Here is a 19,518-nt window from a genome sequence, read left to right as displayed (position 1 = left end):
TGCAAAGGCTCAATCTAGATATAGTAGGGGTCAGTGAAGTGAAGTGGAAGGAAGACAAGGATTTCTGGTCAGATGAGTATCGGGTAATATCAACAGCAGCAGAAAATGGTATAACAGGTGTAGGATTTGTTAGGAATAGGAAGGTAGGGCAGAGGGTGTGTTACTGTGAACAGTTCAGTGACCGGGTTGTTCTAACCAGAATCGACAGCAGACCAACACCGACGACGATAGTTCGGTATACATGCCGACGTCGCAAGCTGAAGATGAACAGATAGAGAAAGTGTATGAGGATATTGAAAGGGTAATCCAGTATGTAAAGGGGGACGAAAATCTAATAGTCATGGGAGACTGGAATGTAGTTGTAGGGGAAGGAGTAGAAGAAAAGGTTACAGGAGAATATGGGCTTGGGACAAGGAATGAAAGAGGAGAAAGACTAATTGAGTTCTGTAACAAGTTTCAGCTAGTAATAGCGAATACCCTGTTCAAGAATCACAAGAGGAGGAGGTATACTTGGAAAAGGCCGGGAGATATGGGAAGATTTCAATTAGATTACATCATGGTCAGACAGAGATTCCGAAATCAGATACTGGATTGTAAGGCGTACCCAGGAGCAGATATAGACTCAGATCACAATATAGTAGTGATGAAGAGTAGGCTGAAGTTCAAGACATTAGTCATGAAGAATCAATACGCAAAGAAGTGGGATAGGGAAGTACTAAGGAATGACAAGATACGTTAAGTTCTCTAACGCTATAGATACAGCAATAAGGAAGGCAGTACAGTTGAAGAGGAATGGACATCTCTAAAAAGTGCCATCACAGAAGTTGGGAAGGAAAACATAGGTACAAAGAAGGTAGCTGCGAAGAAACCATGGCTAACAGAAGAAATACTTCAGTTGACTGATGAAAGGAGGAAGTACAAACATGTTCCGGGAAAATCAGGAATACAGAAATACAAGTCGCTGAGGAATGAAACAAATAGGAAGCTAAGACAAAATCTCTGCAGGAAAAAAGTTAAGACATCGTAAAAGATATGATTGTCGGAAGGACAGACTCAGCATACAGGAAAGTCAAAACAACCTTTGGTGACATTAAAAGGAACGGTGGTAACATTAAGAGTGCAACGGGAATTCCACTGTTAAATGCAGAGGAGAGAGCAGATAGGTGGAAAGAATACATTGAAAGCCTCTATGAGGGTGAAGGTTTGTCTGATGTGATAGAAGAAGAAACAGGAGTCGATTTAGAAGAGATAGGGGATCCAGTATTAGAATCGGAATTTAAAAGAGCTTTGGAGGACTTACGGTCAAATAAGGCAGAAGGGATAGATAACATTCCATCAGAATTTCTAAAATCATTGGGGGAAGTGGCAACAAAACGACTATTCACGTTGGTGTGTAGAATATATGAGTCTGGCGATATACCATCTGACTTTCGGAAAAGCATCATCCACACAATTCCGAAGACGGCAAGAGCTGACAAGTGCGAGAAATATCGCACAATCAGCTTAACAGCTCATACATCGAAGCTGCTTACAAGAATGATATACAGAAGAATGGAAAAGAAAATTGAGATGCGCTAGGTGACGATCAGTTTGGCTTTATGAAAAGTAAAGGGACGAGAGAGGTAATTCTGACGTTACGGCTAATAGTGGAAGCAAGGCTAAAGAAGAATCAAGACACTTTCATAGGATTTGTCGACCTGGAAAAAGCGTTCGACAGTATAAAATGGTGCAAGCTGTTCGAGATTCTGAAAAAAGTAGGGGCAAGCTATAGGGAGAGACGGGTCATACACAATATGTACAACAACCAAGAGGGAATAATAAGAGTGGACGATCAAGAACGAAGTGCTCGTATTAAGAAGGGTGTAAGACAAGGCTGTAGCCTTTCGCCCCTACTCTTCAATCTGTACATCGAGGAAGCAATGGCGGAAATAAAAGAAAGGTTCAGGAGTGGAATTAAAATACAAGGTGAAAGGATATCAATGATACGATTCGCTGATGACATTGCTATCCTGAGTGAAAGTGAAGAAGAATTAAATGATCTGCTGAACGGAATGAACAGTCTAATGAGTACACAGTATGGTTTGAGAGTAAATCGGAGAAAGACGAAGGTAATGCGAAGTGTAGAAATGAGAACAGCGAGAAACTTAACATCAGGATTGATGGTCACGAAGTCAATGAAGTTAAGGAATTCTGCTACCTAGGCAGTAAAATAACCAATGACGGACGGAGCAAGGAGGACATCGAAAGCAGACTCGCTATGGCAAAAAAGGCATTTCTGGCCAAGAGAAGTCTACTAATATCAAATACCGGCCTTAATTTGAGGAAGAAATTTCTGAGGATGTACGTCTGGAGTACAGCATTGTGTGGTAGTGAAACATGGACTGTGGGAAAACCGGAACAGAAGAGAATCGAAGCATTTGAGATGTGGTGCTATAGACGAATGTTGAAAATTAGGTGGACTGATAAGGTAAGAAATGAGGAGGTTCTACGCAGAATCGGAGAGGAAAGGAATATGTGGAAAACACTGATAAGGAGAAGGGACAGGATGATAGGACATCTGCTAAGACATGAGGGAATGACTTCCATGGTACTAGAGGGAGCTGTAGAGGGCAAAAACTGTAGAGGAAGACAGAGATAGGAATACGTCAAGGAAATAATTGATGACGTAGGTTGCAAGTGCTACTCTGAGATGAAGAGGTTAGCACAGGAAAGGAATTCGTGGCGGGCCGCATGAAACCAGTCAGTAGACTGATGACCAAAAAAAAAAAAAAAAAAAAAAAAAAAACCACTACAAAACCCTGTTTGTTACAATTTGCTGTGAAGTTCAACTTAAGCTCACGTACTTCCCATCACTTCGTCTGTGAATACTGTAGTCGCTCACCATGCTTAGAGTTACTGATGCCTGCGAGAAGTTAGCTGTGGCGGCTGGAAATTCTAAGTGATTTGACTTCTACCGGAGGCTGTTCTCCCTCAGAGCCCAGAATCCAGGTCCCCCTCTCATCTGTAGTGTCCTCTGGTGAGTCTTGGATCGCAATAAATTCCGCGAAGCAGTCCCAGCAAGAAGCAAAATTTCCCTGTGGATAATATGCGGAATAATGGTAGTGAATCTTCTGAGAGGTACCCAATGAGTCCATTATAAAGTTGCAACAATCTCCCTTCCATACTCAATTTAAAGATAATTAACCAGCTTCGTGGCTTTTTGGTGCCGGAAATCTGAAACGGACAACTCTTAACTCCCACTATCTGTCCTATTCAATGTTTTAGCCAATAAGCTCTCTTCTCAATGTACAGAAAGCGATTTCTCTTTCCCTACTTTACACTTCATTCATATTAAACAATCGTAGCTGTTCTATTTCTCAAAAAAGTCAACAAGAAAGCACCGACCTTATGGTTGGGGGTCCCACGTCGCTTAAACCAAAAGTCCCCTACAGCTTCCCATCTCGCCCCACTTTAGAGATCGTATCTGCGCACAGCATCTGATCTGTTGTTCCCCAGAAAGCTGGATACTTGCGGAGACAAGAGCGCTATGAAACTGATCTCCCACACTGTATGCAATCTCTTCATCACCAACGAATGCCTACTTCAAAGACATGATGAAATAGCGTACCATCGTTTAGGACGCAGAATAGATGAAGCCATATTACGAAGTTCAAATGACATTCAGTGTACTGTTCCGGACATTCTACCTGCTCTCCTTCTTCCCCTAGCAGGGTTCGCCTTCCGGAAGACATACAGTAACTCTCATTGGGTGAATGCTGGCTGTCTCCCCTGCTGAGGTGGGCTCTTCTTATCTTGTATTCAGTAAGATCCCCAAGTACATTATACAGATGCCAACAAGATGAATTTAATATACAGGGCGCACATAAAGTCCGGGAAAAATTTCAGTTATTTATTGCGCAAGAACTAAACATTGTACACATGTCATAGATTCAGCTTTTTGAAGAGAACCTCTGAAAGTTTTTTTTACAAACATTTGATACGTGAACCGTGAGTGACCCGACAGACGTCAATACGGTAATCGAATACTTGCCATACCTGTCCCATGGCTGGCATGCGTGGCATCGCCGACTGTGGCATTCAGTTCCCGTATTCTCTCCCGGAGCTCTGCTACATCACGTGGTAGAGGCGGTAGACACACCAGATCTTTACTGTGTCCCCACAGAAAAAACTCACACGGAGTGGCACCTCAACTCGCCATATTTGGGACTAGCGCTGACTATCGGCAAATAGGATACTGCGTGAAGAGTTTGACAGAGTACTGAAAGACCTGAGTCGAAACAAGGCCCCAGGCGTGGACAACATTCCATTAGAACTACTGACAGCCTTGGGAGAGGCAGTCCTGACAAAACTCTACTATCTGGTGAGCAAGATATATCAGACAGGCGAAATACCCTCAGACTTCAAGAAGAACATAATAATTCCAATCCCAAAGAAAGCAGGTGTTGACAGATGCGAAAATTATCGAACTATCAGTTTAATAAGTCACGGCTGCAAAATATTAACGCGAATTCTTTACAGACGAATGGAAAAACTAGTAGAAACCAACCTCGGGGAAGATCAGTTTGTATTCCGTAGAAATAGTGGAACACGTGGGGCAATACTGACCGTATGACTTATCTTAGGAGATAGATTAAGGAAAGGCAAACCTACGTTTCTAGCATTTGTAGACTTAGAGAAAGCATTTGACAATGTTGACTGGAACACTCTCTTTCAAATTTTGAAGGTGGCAGGAGTAAAATACAGGGAGCGAAAGGCTATTTACAATTTGTACAGAAACCAGATGGCAGTTATAACAGTCGAGGGGTATGAAAGGGAAGCAGTGGTTGGGAAGGGAGTGAGACAGGGTTGTAGCCTCTCCCTGATGTTGTTCAATCTGTATATTGAGCAAGCAGTGAAGAAAACAAAAGAAAAATTCGGAGTAGGTATTAAAATCCATGGAGAAGAAATAAAAACTTTGAGGTTCGCCGATGACATTGTAATTCTGTCAGGGACAGCAAAGGACTTGGAAGAGTAGTTGAACGGAATGGATAGTGTCTTGAATGGAGGATATAAGATGAACATCAACAAAAACAAAACGAGGATAATGGAATGTAGTCGAATTAAGTCGGGTGATGCTGAGGGAATTAGATTAGGAAATGAGACACACAAAGTAGTAAAGGAGTTTTGCTGTTTGGGGAGCAAAATAAATGATGATGATCGAAGTACATATAAAATGTAGACTGGCAATGGCAAGGAAAGCGTTACTGAAGAAGAGAAATTTGTTAACATCGAGTATATATTTAAGTGTCAGGAAGTCGGTTCTGGAAGTATTTGTATGAAGAGTAGCCATGTATGGAAGTGAAACATGGATGATAAATAGTTTGGACAAGAAGAGAATAGAAGCTTTTGAGATGTCGTGCTACAGAAGAATGCTCAAGATTAGATGGGTAGATCACATAACTAATGAGGAGGTATTGAACAGAATTGGGGAGAAGAGGAGTTTGTGGCACAACTTGACTAGAAGAAGGGATCGGTTGATAGGACATGTTCTGAGGCATCAAGGGATCACCAATTTAGCATTGGAGGGCAGCATGGAGCCTAAAAATCGTAGAGGGAGGCCAAGAGATGAATACACTAAGCAGATTCAGAAAGATGTAGGTTGCAGTAGGTTCTGGGAGATGAAGAAGCTTGCACAGGATAGAGTAGCATGGAGAGCTGCACCAAACCAGTCTCAGGACTGAAGACCATAACAACAACCAAACTACGCTGTGGCGGTATACAGGAGAAATCTTTCAGGGTTTCTCTTCAAAATGCAGTATATATGGGATCTGTACAATGTTTGGTTCTTGTGCAATAAATAATTGAAAATGTTCCCAGACTTGATGTACACCCTGTACAAATACAGTAATCAGATGTGGCTAGCACTGATGTAACCTTAGTCATAGCAGTGCTCTCGGTTCTACCTTTTAGTTAACTGAGATTTGCTAGATTCATCAATTTGTTAGTATTTGGTTATGGGATATGACAGTTTTGACATGAGTAGTCATACAACTATATAACGGTCAACCATGAGAGTGGATCCACGCAGTTCCTCTTCCGCTCGCAGTCTGACACACGGTTTGTTTGGTGTTGCAGTTGCTTCAGGTCAGTACGTAGTATCAATCTTTTTGTCTGAGTGGTGTGTGTTAACCTCGGCACTGTTTTTTTCGGAATTTTAAGTCCAGAACAAAATGAAGTAGATTGCTTTATCTTAGTGGATTGTGCAGTGCTTTGACGATTTCATTGCTGTCTACATTTTCTAGAGTAATTATTGTTGATTAATGGTAGTTTGTTTCAAACTTTGTTAGGATGCCGTCAGATGCTTTGCTTGCTGGAGACCTGCGTCTGGATGTAACCACATGAGAAGCTGCTCAATCACGAGAGTCAGAGGCGTCAGTCGTGGAAAGCTGTTCCCTTAAAGGTGCTTCACAGGATGTAGACGTGTGGCCATTTTGAATGTCGGGTGTAACGTTTGTGGGTACGTTTAGTATTTCTGTCAGCCTTGTTGGCTAGTTAGTTTCCTCTCGCCTTGCTCGGCTTTGTTGCAAGTGTAGTTTGTTGTCTCATTTTGGTGTGTTGCACGTTGTTGTTGCGCGTTGGGAACAGGACAATCTAGACTTCCCATGCCCTGCTCATGAACCCGTGCCCTCAGCCCTGAGTTACATCCTTACCTCAGCAGCCAACAGCCGGTGAGCCTCACTTCCCGTCACTAACTATCACTGTCCTAATCTGTAGTGTCCTGACAATGAACAACACAGTCTTGCACATAACAAGAGCGGCATATGATGCGCACAATGCAGTTGGCAGCAAGTTTCTCTGAGTGAAATATATGCTAAAGACCCAATAGGAACATTATCAAAACAAAACTTTTACATCTGGAAAGACGACGTCTATTTTGATCCGACGACGATATATGCCATGAAGGCTCAGGTCTGAAGCAAGCAGGCAACCATGCCACGGTAAAACTGTGGCGGGATGGTCCTTTCGGACAACTGCCACTCAAGAGGGCGCTGCTGTGTCATTTGTGCAATGACGCTGGTACCAGTGGTCACGTGAACATTCTCAAGAGCATAGACGAGGTTCTGGACGCCCAAGTAGCAGAGACACCAGCCCATGTCTCTGTATTGTCAGGGCAGCGCTGGTAGGTTGTACAGCCAGCACAGCACAGGTGAGAGGGACTCTGAGCCCAGACGCGTCCACGCGATCTTTTGCGAACCTGTTATTAGGAGTGATGCTGTGGGCAGGCGAAGCTGTAGCCTGTGTCCCCCTCACGCCACAGCATGGCCGTGGACCACTCGACTGGCGTCATCAGAGGATCACTTGGATTGGCGTACCGTGGTCTTCAGCGACGAAAGCAGATTCTGCCTCCACGCAAGTGATGGTAGTTTGCTCGTACGTCGCAGACCTGGTAAGCGCTGTCTCGTAGACGAGACACACTGGTCCCACCCACTACAGCTCCCTTTCATTTTTGCTGCTTCTGGACGGGACTTTAACATGCACCTGATATGTGCAGAATATTGTTACACCTGTTCAATGCCGCTCTTGTAACAGGAAGGTAATGTGTTGTTCCAACAGGACAATCCTCCCCCACACGCTGCCTGTGGAACTCAACGTGCTCTGCAAGATGTGCGGCAAACTACCTGGCGAGCAATGTCCCTGGAGTTGTCTGCAACCGACCAAATGTGGGATACGATGGGACGAGAAGTGACTTGTGCGACTCGACAACCAACAACTCTTACACAACTGTGTGAACCGGTCCAGCAGGGATGGCATAATGTATCGCAGTATTCTACATATGTGCGATCGACTGGATACCAGAGTCAGTGCCTGCATTACCACCTGTGGAAGCTACGCCGTATACTAATACGTGTGTTTCAGCAGAGGCCGATACGTGCTACATCAGAACCGCTGGTGCTACTGATCTGTAAACGTAACAATTTCATGTACTCCATTTGCACAGTGCCAGCAATAAATCGTGAGTGAACTGGAAACCTCTAAATGGGTGCACTAATCTTTTTCCACAGAGTATAACAGCAGTTAAGTGTTTTCTCTGCCAGAGCGCTCCTAAAATAGTTTCGTTTTGTTCAGTATAATAGGAAAGTTTTTAATACACACATAAAAAAAGTATTGCTTCACTCCGGTTCCCAGAACTCCTGAAGTGAGACCTTGACTGTGGATATTGTATCACAGACACAGTCCCTTTGACTGTTCAGAGATATCACTAAACCCGCCCAAAGATGTAAACAACCATGCATGAGTAGCGCGTATCAGACGGAGGGGGTCCGACAGCGGATCAGTTACAGTCATTCCACCAGGACACCTTGTTGTCTTTCAACCGTGCCTAGACAGTCAACACCGCGGGGCCAACGCGTCCGCATTGTTACTTTGTGCCAGGAAGGACTCTCAACCAAGGGAAGTGTCAAGGCGTCTCGGAGTAAACCAAAGCGATGTTGTTAGGAGATGCAGTGAGACAGGAACTGTCGATGACATGCCTCGCTCAGGCCACCCAAGAGCTACTACCGCAGTGGATGACCGCTAACAACGGATTATGGTTCGGAGGAACCCTGACGGGCGTGCCACCATGTTGAATAATGTTTTTCGTGCAGCCACAGGACGTCGTGTTATGACTCAAGCTGTGCGCAATAGGCTGCATGATTCGCAACTTCACTGTCGACATCCATGTCGAGGTACATCTTTGCAACCAAGACAACATGTAGCGCGGTACAGATGGGCCCGACAAGACGCCGAATGGACCGCTCGGGAATGGCTTCACGTTTTCTTCGCTGACGAGTGTCGCATATGCCTTCAACCAGACAATTGTCGGAGACGTGTTCGGAGGCAACCCAGTAAGGCTGAACGCCTTTGACACGCTGTCCAGAGAGTGCATCAAGGTGGAGGGTCCCAGGTGTTTTGGGGTGGCATTATGTGGGGCCGACGTACGCCGATGGTGGTCATGGAAGGCGCCGTAACGTCTGTACGATACGTGAATGTCATCCTCCAACCGATAGTGCAAACATATTGGCAGCATATTGGCGAGGCTTTCTGTTTCCTGGACTACATCCGCGACCCCATCGTACAGATCTTGTGAATGACTTCCTTCAGGATCACATCATAAAAAAAAAAAGGTTCAAATGGCTCTGAGCACTATGGGACTTAACATCTGAGGTCATCAGTCCCCTAGAACTTAGAACTACTTAAACCTAACTAACCTAAGGACATCACACACCTCCATGCCCGAGGCAGGATTCGAACCTGCGACCGTACCGGTCGCGCGGTTCCAAACTGAAGCGCCTAGAACCGCTCGGCCACTGCGGCCGGCATCACGTCATCGCTCGACTAGAGCGGCCAGCGTGTCATCCAGAAATGAACCCTATCTAACATGCCTGGGACATGCAAATAACTTACGGGTTTTCTGCCTGGTGACGTCGTCGACCACCGCCGATATTTCGAGAAGAGCACACCCTGCCATTCTCAAGGCACAACTGCAAGAAGGAAGCAATCTGCAAGGGAATTTAATACCTTGGTTCACAGAGTAGAAACAAGGAAGATAACACACACAGAACAAGTAACCGCAGAGTCAACACATAACCAAGGATAACCAACATCAGAAATATCGATAGTGACTATTAATCAACAGGTGAGGTAGCACTAATTCTGTCACTCTGTTTTTTTTTAATTTTATTTATATATATTTTTTTTTTATGAGAGACAGAGCCGGATTCCAAGGAGCATTTAAACAAAATCCACCATCTCTGTTTATAAGGTTGCTTGATAGTTTGATTTCAACAGCTTCCTTAATAACCTTGGTTCACAGGGCCCTCGTTATCTTAGACCCTGAAAGTTTGGCAGCTGAGCTGTCACATCTCGAAGTCACCTTTCGTCAGAATGGTTATAGTGAGAGGCAGATCAAACCTGCGTTGCGCTATCAGCCTTCTGTGCAACGGGTGAGTGACGATAGCAACGAAGTGGCACCCAAGTCTACGGCCTTTTTGCCTTATGCAGGAAGCATTTCCAACAGGATTGGCCGTATTTTGCGGAAATATGATGTGAAATGTGTTTTCCGACCACCGTCTAAGATTAAGGTCCTGTTGGCGTCGGTAGAAGATCATCTTGGTTTGCGTAAGGCTGGTGTCTATCGCATTCCTTGCACTTGTGGCATGTCATATATTGGTCAGACAATCAGGACTGTGGAAGACCGGTGTATTGAACACAAGCGTCACACACGCTTACAACAGCCGAGCAAATCCGCTATTGCAGAACATTGCCTTGACACCGTCCATCCTATGGAATACAACAACACGGAGATTCTGGCTTGCACGTCCAGCTATTGGGGTAGTGTTATTAAGGAAGCTGTTGAAGTCAGACTATCAAGCAACCTTATTAACAGAGATGGTGGATTTTGTTTAAAAGCTGCTTGGAATCCGGCTCTGTCTCTCATCAGAAACCAGAGGGACAGAATTAGTGCTACCTCACCTGCTGATTAATAGTCACTATCGATATTTCTGATGTTTGTTGTCCTTGGTTGTGTGTTGACTCTGTGGTTACTTGTTCTGTGCGCTCAAGTGGCTCTGAGCATTATGGAACTGAACATTTGAGGTCATCAGTCCCCTAGAACTTAGAACTACTTAAACCTAACTAACCGAAGGACATCTAACTTAAACTAACACTCCCATGTCCGGGGGAGGACTCGAACCTCTGACGGGGGGAGCCGCGCGAATTGTGACAAGGAGCGCTAGACCGTGCGGCTACCCCGCGCGGCCCTGTTGTTCCCTGTGTGGATGTTCTGGACCGCTCTTAAGCCCATCGTAAAAATGTATTTACACTGACCCAAGTTGTCCAAAATTTCTTTTGCATTCAATGTTGGATGTGCACCAGTGACAGTCCTTGTGTTGAGGTATCTGTAGTCACAGCATAATCTGTATATTCATGTGCCATCCGACAACATTTTTGGGAACAGTTAAAACATCTACACTTGTTCAACAGTCCCCTCAGACAGTTGCTGATGGAGGAATTCTTCCGTTATTGGCTGTAGGTGTTCTGGAAGCCTGTATGGTTTCCTGTAGACAGGTGCGTTATTGTCGGTGAGCTGAGAGGAAACTCGGACATGTTAGGAAGCTGGAACCAGCGGTTAGGTAGAAAGTGACTGGCGTGGCTAGGGTGAATTCACATATATAAACTGAACTTTTCCCGTGCAGATCTGAGAGTGATGTTTTCTAAGTCACCGTTTTCCTGCTGGCTTTGAATTTTATATTGCATGCAGCCAATTCAAGGTCATTTATTCAACTTAGATGGTTATCTCCCCAGTCCTGCGGTCTCATCTTTGGAACCTTACTCGATAGTAGTAACGTTACTACACTGAAACGCCAAGAAAAAAAAAACAGCATTTCCGAGGTAACGATGAACTGGGGACTTTCCCGTACGACGATTTCGCGAGTGTACTGTGAATATCAGGAATCCGATGAAACATCAAATCACCGACACCGCAGCGGCCGGAAAAAGATCCTGCAAGAACAGGACCAACGACGACTGAAGAGAATCGTTCAACGTGACAGAAGTGCAACCGTTCCGCAAATTGCTGCAGATTTCAATGCTGCGCCATCAACAAGTTTCAGTGTGTGAACCATTCGACGAAACATAATCGATATGGGCTCTCTGATCCGAACGCCCACCCCTGTACCCCTGATAACTGCACGACACAGAGCTTTACGCCTCGCCTGGGCGTCAGCACCGCCATTGGGCTGCTGATGGCTGGAAACATTTTGTCTGGTCCGACGCGTCTCGTTTCATATTGTATCGAGCGGTTGAACGTGAATCGGTACCGAGACATCCTCATGAACCCATGGACCCTGCACGTCAACAGGGGACTGTTCAAGCTGGTGGAGGCTCCGTAATGGAGTGCAGCTAGAGTGATACGGGACCCCTGATACATCTAGATACGACTCTGACAGCTGACACGTATGCAACTATCCTGGCCGATCACCTGCATCCATTCTTGTCCATTGTGCATTTCGACGGACTTTGGTAAATCCAGCAGGACAATGTGACACCCCACACGTCCAGAATTGCTACAGAGTGGCTCCAAAAACACTTTTCTGAGTTTAAATACTTCCGCTGGCCACCAAACTCCCCAGATATGAACGTTATTGAGCAGATCTGGGATGTAATGTGCTGTTCAGAAGAGATCTCCACCCCTCGTACTCTCACGGATTTATGTACAGCCCTGCATGATTCACGGTGTCAGTTCCCTCCAGCACTACTCCAGACATTAGTCGAGTCCATGCCACGTCGTGTTGCGGCACTTCTGCGGGCTCGCGGGGGCGCTACACGATATTAGGCAGGTATACAGGTTTCTTTGGCTCCTCAGTGTACGAACAGTGCTGGTAATTGCCGGTGCTGGACTTAGATTGGTGAAGCTCAACCATGCCTCGCCGATCAAAGCGAAGATGACGACGTCAAATTTAGAGCGGTTTTGCTAGTGTAGGGAATTTATCCGGGTCCGCCAGTAAACTACTTGCAACTAAACACGCGGGGTAGAGCGTCACGTGATGTGTTTGACGCGGGGACTTAATATCTGAGGTCATCACTCCCCTAAAACTTAGAACTACTTAAACCTAACTAACCTAAGGACATCATGCACACCCATTCCCGAGGCAGGATTCGAACCTGCGACAGTAGCGGTCTCGCGGTTCTAGACTGGAGCGCCTAGAACCGCTCGGCCACTCTGGCCGGCTGACGCGGGGCAAACCGCGATTGTGTTTTCGCGACGCTGCAGGGGTTCCGAAGAAACGACGGAAGGAGTTCATCACTTTGTTTCGGTTCTGCAGCGTGCTCGCGCGCGCGCACCTGTGTGTGTGTGTGTGTGTGTGTGTGTGTGTGTGTGTGTGTGTGTGTGTTTGAGAGTGAGTGAGTGTGTATGTGATCAAATAGGTATGTAGGTAGGCTGAGCTGCACGTCACACCTACCTCGTGTCATACGAAGATGGCGAGGGATGCTGCAATCTCTAGTTTCAAAATAGCAATCCTTCCTCCATTAAATTCACCGTAAGGTTCGCTGTAACTTGACAGTCTCTGCAAAAATGACTCTATATAACACCGTCTATGGCAGTGATGCTCAGTAGGAGAGTATATTAAATTCACACAGGGATCGGTTTCATTTGCACTGTTCGCTCACTCTGTTTTTATTCGAACAAATTGGCCATCATCTGTTGATCACAAATCACACTAAATTCGAGGTACTACGCCCTTACTGTGTAACTCTTGCCAGACATATGTTCTTTCACATTAACGTCTGACACATTTTTTTCCCTTCCACTACATTAATTGTAAAAATACACTTTTAAACAACATGGTTTCTTCTTTACAAGTGCTACGCCGTATATACATTAATTTTTAACGTTTTCTTTAATACCTTACTGTATTTCTCAATCAGTATGTCAACATCCTGTACAACAACTGCTCTTATTCCTGTGTCCTGTGCAATTGTCCTTTAACACTATGCATTCACTTCAAACAACATGTCACAACGACACTTGTTTGTTACTGTCTCATACTATAACATTTTGTGCCCCTCTGACCAATCAGAACACTAATCAGCGCTACGAACACCATTACATGTTCTACCACACAGTTGAGTTATCTCCATCTTCCTGCTCCTCTGGTTTGACACTGATACTAATTTTTCTTGGCACAGTACTGAACATACACGTAATACACACATACAATTCTTAAGACTTGCATATTTCCAAAAAATAAATACTGTCATGGAACAATGTAGATAAGTAAATAAATTCGCAAAAAAATTCTGTATCAAGCTGAAGTTAAATATGGTACAAGGGAATAATTTTCAGATACACAATGCGTTGCCAGAGGTGAAAGTCATGTAAATTGTCATTAAAAAATTCCTAGTACTAGTCGGAGACAGAATTTTGGGTTGAGCGATCTAGTGTGAGACAAAAGACGAAGCACAGTTCTGCAGTTATTTGCAGGATAAGAAGGGTAACGTAGACATCTTTTTGAAGCTTTGTAGGAATAAATGGGAAAGGCAAACATTCCTGTAAAGACATTGCAAGAGTATATTCTGTTCCCTTCACTGCCCAGTGGTTGAAATATTTTTTTCATATGCAAGAAATGCTTGCAGTATTTTCGTTTTTATCATATGCTATGGGTAACAAAATATTTTTGTGAAAATTTCGGAGACCAAGTTAACATGTTATCACAGGGTGGGTTGGAAGAAATAGAGCAAGAAATTCTTATTATCTTGTAGCAAATTACATTTTAATAGTAGTTACTTAAAGTCAATTCATTAAATTAACTAGACAAACACAGACATGTAGAATAATTTAGAACAAGTGAGAAAAATACACTGGTTTTGCGTTAGCAGTAGGAGTTAATTTTGTGTTGTCAGCTGGATTCAATCATTATGACTGGTCACTGGCTTTAGTCCTGCCTACAGTCGAGACAGCCCTTTGGAAACAATATCCATGTAACTTACAACGAGGATTGCGCAAGGAGAGACCGTTCATTTCTCCTCCTTTCCAGATTTCTCTCAGCTGTTGAACAGAGCTCCTGTCCTGGGCGGATGATATCCGGATTCCACCACGACAGCACTCTGTTCTTGAGCAGAGGCAGCGTCGTTCCATTACAAATGAAGAAAACGAACTGCAGTGGTCCCTGCACCATCGTGGCTATGTGTACGTAGTACACAAAGTGCGCTATGCCTTGTGCCTGGTGGAACCCAATTCTAATAATTATACCTATCCCGCTCAAAATAACACCCTTAACTGACATAAAAACATATTGTTTCTTAGAGGCAAATTTATCGTTACTAAAAATTTTGAGTTGCCGCATGGAGTTCCGAGCACGTAAGTACATGTATCCCACCGACCCAAGACAAACAAAATTGAAAGTTATCGATAGAGAAATCCCCGCAAGGAATATTATCCGACTGTGCATCAGGTAATATTTGCTCGTCTTTTCGAAAGCAATAGTTGCTGTGCATACCACAGTCCACGGTATCAGTGCGTACAGCGCTTGACCACGGAATACCCTTCTGGCTTCAGCAGGTGGCAGGTCGTCAGGGAGCCTAAGATGACGGACACAAGCGTACATTTGGTAGCAGAATAAGTTTAGCCAGATACATCTTAGAAGTGTGAGGGCACTGTCAATGTGGACCATCGTAGATAGGTCGGGGACACCTGTCATACGATAATTCACCTCAGAACACAAGATCTGCGTTATACCCGTGATCTGAATGGACAAGAATATCTTTCCGGGGACATTACGTAACTGGGGCAGGTACATGTATACAAGAGTGGTCAAAAAGCGGAAAACAATATTTATGGCTATAAATGACATTTCTAAAGGTTTTAAGCTGTCGATTTTGAAATCTTTGTATTTCAAGGTGGCACTGTTCAAGCTGTCTTTGTACTTAAGAGCCCTTTCTGTTGGCCTCACATACCCTTTGTAGAACTCTCTTTCCCACGTTAAATTGTACGTCGTGAAGTGCGATCCGTTTGTGTAGAAACTGACGCCGCATAAATCGAAAGACTTATGGAAAGAAAAATCGCCACACATGAGCAACAGGACTGCTCTGGAAACAGAGCAGATGGCGCCTGTAGCGTTCGACTGCAGGCAGGACTGATCGCCAGGGCTGTCGAAATAGCAGCGAGCATCATGTACGGACTGTAGCATACTAAACGGGACGTCCTGACAAACGCCGAACGAGTTGGCTGTCATCCAGGCCAGCAGGCAGAGGTTGACGTTTATCCTCTGCGTGTAGGCCAGGTAGCTGGTGACGGGTACGTGGGGCGACCTCTGCACCACGTCGTCCCACAGCTGCACGCGGCACCGCTCGCGCAGGTTTTTGGTTTCCGGTGGCAGGTCTTCCAGCGGACACGTGGGGTGGTCGAGGGCGTTCGCCAACAGCTGCACGCAGTCAGTGTCCACGGAGACCGTGGCGTTGCTTCTGTCCTCCCTCTGCCACTCCTCATCTGCAAAAGATTCACTGCGAGTTGAGTGGTGCTCACACACCAAATGTATGCAGAAGCAGATGTACACATCTGATCCCAGAGGCTCCTCTGGATCACAAGACCAGGTGTATTTTAACTACATCATCGATGATAAATAATGTCAACAAAATTTTTTGTATTTGGAAAGATATATACCAGAGTTGAATCGAGAGAAGAGTACGCAATTCGTTTTCATCTACAGAGTATCCAGGAAGTCCCCCAAACCCTCTTGACTATCTACAGTAACTCTTCATCATTTCCTTGCGCCTTTTTCCCACGTCAACGCAGGGTCGGCGTTGTTACTATGGATTTGCCATTGTTAGTGTAGAGGGCATCCAGATCCCCTTCCTATCCCCACCCCATAACCTCGCCCCCCCCCCCCCCCAAGATGGAATTAGTGTAGACCCAGCTGTCTGCGTCTAGTGAAAGCAATGGAATAGTGTGAACGTGTTCAGATGTCTGTGAGTCGTGTAATGGAGACGGGACGTGGGGACCGCCCGGTATTCACCTAGTGGGATGTGGAAAACCGCCTAAAAACCACATCCAGGCTGGCTGGCACACCGACGCTCGTTGGTAATCCACCAGGCGGATTCGATCTGGGGCCGGCGCGCCTACCCTAGTCCAGGAAGCAGCGCATTTGTGCTCTCGGTTAACATGGTGGGTGACTTTGTGCAATCATTGAGGACATACATTCGTTTGCTTGGTATCCCTCCTTTGAAGCTGACGAACAGCGTTGGTGTAATTACTATACTCTTTTGTTTCACTACAGCACCATTTCAGTTGTGAATTCGTGTTGAAACAGTTACACTGTAAAGGAGCGTTTAGTGGCGCGTGTATGGATGCACGAAGGTCCACAGAGAGGGCAAACAACGAAAAACATTATGAGAGTATTTGCCATGGTGCAAATCGTAAAGCAGCTCTGCTTGTTTGAGCGCAATAAGCTGGTTATGTATCGAAGGCTGGTAGCGTGCTGGACGTAAAAAATACAAATGAAAGTGTGTTTCCTCAACCGGCCGAGCAGTCTGGAATGAAATCCTTTCGCAAGAGTTGCTCACATTCAAATATTGTGGTCACCAACATATGACCACATTAAAAAATATTTGATAATGAAAGGATTTAGGCCGAAGTTAATGAATAAAGAATCTGACTGCTGCTTGGAGCGACTAGTTGCGACCTGCCGTGTCTCGCCCAAGAGTGTTAACAACAAGTATTATTTTTTATAGTCTCTAGCCGTATTTTGGAGTCTGAAGCGAAGCCTAATCTCAGGCTCTACTGTAGAGATTTTGGCGCAATTTCCACTAACAGAGAGACAGGTTCACGAAATAGGTTTTTGTATATCATCTGTAAATTTTTAGTGCAAACTTCCTGAGCTTTGATAAATTAAAGTCCTTGCCTGAGTGAAAACCATGCGATTACCATGGCACGTTTACCTGTCTACATGTGAACGCTAATCTCAGTAACTGCTGCAGGTGTGCGTGTGTGTGTGTTTGTGTGTGTGTGTGTGTGTGTGTGTGTGTGTGTGTGTGTGTCTGGAGCTTACAGTCGGTCAACAGCGAGATTATCAGCACCCTTACTCACATTAAAAGAAACAAATGTGGATAAAACTAAGAAAATGGTATCACACAGTGAGGAGGAAACCTTTAAAGTGACGCTCATCCTCTCTCTCCCACCTCACTCGCGTTGACCACACAAGCACTCTGTCTCGCACCAGTTAAGACAACGGATAAAGGGTGAAAGGTGCTATATCTGGGATTAAAACGGAAATAAAAGGACAGGTGAGCTAAAAAAAGGGACTCTAAGAAATCTGATTGGCTGACCACATACGAAAAAGATGGGTTAGCTGGGCACACAATTAATACGTTAAAATCATCTCCCTAAAATTTTCGGAAACATAGTGGACAAATTACAAAACCATAAGACTCTCATCACATTCGCTTGAACGTTAATTAAAACGGAGGGCAGATCTATCAGCAAATCAGTCGCTGCCCACTGGTCGAAGAATAAAACATAGTCTGATAAAATCTGGCGCACCATGATCTGTATGCCACAAGTACTACACAATGGACTGAGTTCTCACCGGAGCAAGAAGCCACGTGTCACAGGGCTGTGGCCTGTGTGAAGACGACTGGGGAGCCGCTCATCCTCCCACCGACCCAAAAGCGAGGAGACAGCAGGCAGGTGGATGGCACACCGCGCCAACTCAGCAGCGCGGCACGCCTCCCTGCTTGCTAGATCTGCCCTTTCGTTTCCAGCAATATCCACATGCCCTGGCACTCAGCAGACTGACTTCTCCTTCCCCTGCTGTTGTAGTAGGAGGAGGACGTCCTGGATATTGTGCACTACTTTAGCTACTGGGTACAAACGTTGTAGAGAGTGAAGAACACTCAGCGAATCAGACAAGACAAGGAATTTAGCACTTTAAGCACATCTCGTCTGCTACAGTGCCTGCAAGGTTGCATGTCAATCTGCATCAAAGACAAAAAACTTGCAAGGCAGTCAGACATTGAGTATACAAACAGAGAAAACAATAGTGCAACCAACAGTGTCCCCCTGTTTCGACCCATCCATAAAGACAGTTATAATGGTTTGGTGACCATTAAAAAAGTCCTTTGGAGTGCTACATCTGCTATACTACACTAAATCTAAAGTTACTCTGGACCTCTACAGTAGTCAGGGTAGCAGACTGTTAAAACACTGCATTTGGGGTTGCACTTGTTCCACACCAAGTGACTACAGCACATGCCCTACCTAGTGTCCATATGTCCATGTTGCTCATGGAGAAATGGCATTCCAGAGGTGGAGGAGCAATGGTATGGTGTGCAGGTGAAGTTGGAGCTACAAGAAACTTACATGCCTGATTCACCATGAGGAGGTGTCGCTAGATGGTGAATGGCGGTTTCCCAACCTTAGCACTGAGACTGGGTATGGGGCTGGTTCTGTAAGCGCATCCTAATATCCTTATGCGTCAATAATCTTGAGGTAAAAAGACCTCGTTGACCTGTGCACTGTGCATCCATAGTCTAGCCACGAACACACAAGAGCCCTATAAAACTGGAGCAGACACACCCTGTCTCATCCCCTAGACCTTAGGTCAAGGCACTTTACAGTATTCAGTGCCTTCTGGGTTCTGGCTTTCAGGTATCACAGGTGTGGCAACCACGAAAATTTGGAGTTCAAACTGAGGCCCAGAAACTTGATTGATGTCGACTTGTATCCCTCACATGCAAGTCAGGTAAATTAAAATTACAATGAGAATAATTAAAATTCTTATCTGCAGAAAACTGAAAACCTGTCTTTGCAGCCCACCTCCCTAACTTCCGCACTCTAAGTGCAACTGGTGGGTCGCCGTAGCACTTCTGGAGGAGGAACATGAAACAGCAAAATTGTCCACAGTTAAGAAGCACTGTACAGGACTCCTTTCTGTATATGTGATACTGTTTATCGCTAAAAAAAAAAAAAGAGGTTAAAACTCAAAACATTCCTCTAGGAACACC

General features: G+C 45.0%; 1 protein-coding gene across 1 annotated transcript in view; it reads right to left on the bottom strand.

Moving 5' to 3' along the window:
* Window positions 1–19,518, bottom strand: part of LOC124553506 — a 64,766-nt gene that overhangs the window by 10,893 nt on the left and 34,355 nt on the right. Inside the window, exon 4 of the mRNA XM_047127359.1 lies at window positions 15,732–16,006. Within this exon, the coding sequence (XP_046983315.1) occupies window positions 15,732–16,006 (275 nt within the window). The remainder of the gene's footprint in view (window positions 1–15,731; window positions 16,007–19,518) is intronic.

This window comes from Schistocerca americana, chromosome 11, assembly GCF_021461395.2.
Source record: "Schistocerca americana isolate TAMUIC-IGC-003095 chromosome 11, iqSchAmer2.1, whole genome shotgun sequence".
NCBI lineage: Eukaryota > Metazoa > Arthropoda > Insecta > Orthoptera > Acrididae > Schistocerca > Schistocerca americana.
The sequence above is the reverse complement of the archived record's forward strand: the minus strand, read 5'-3'. Positions and strand labels throughout refer to the sequence as shown.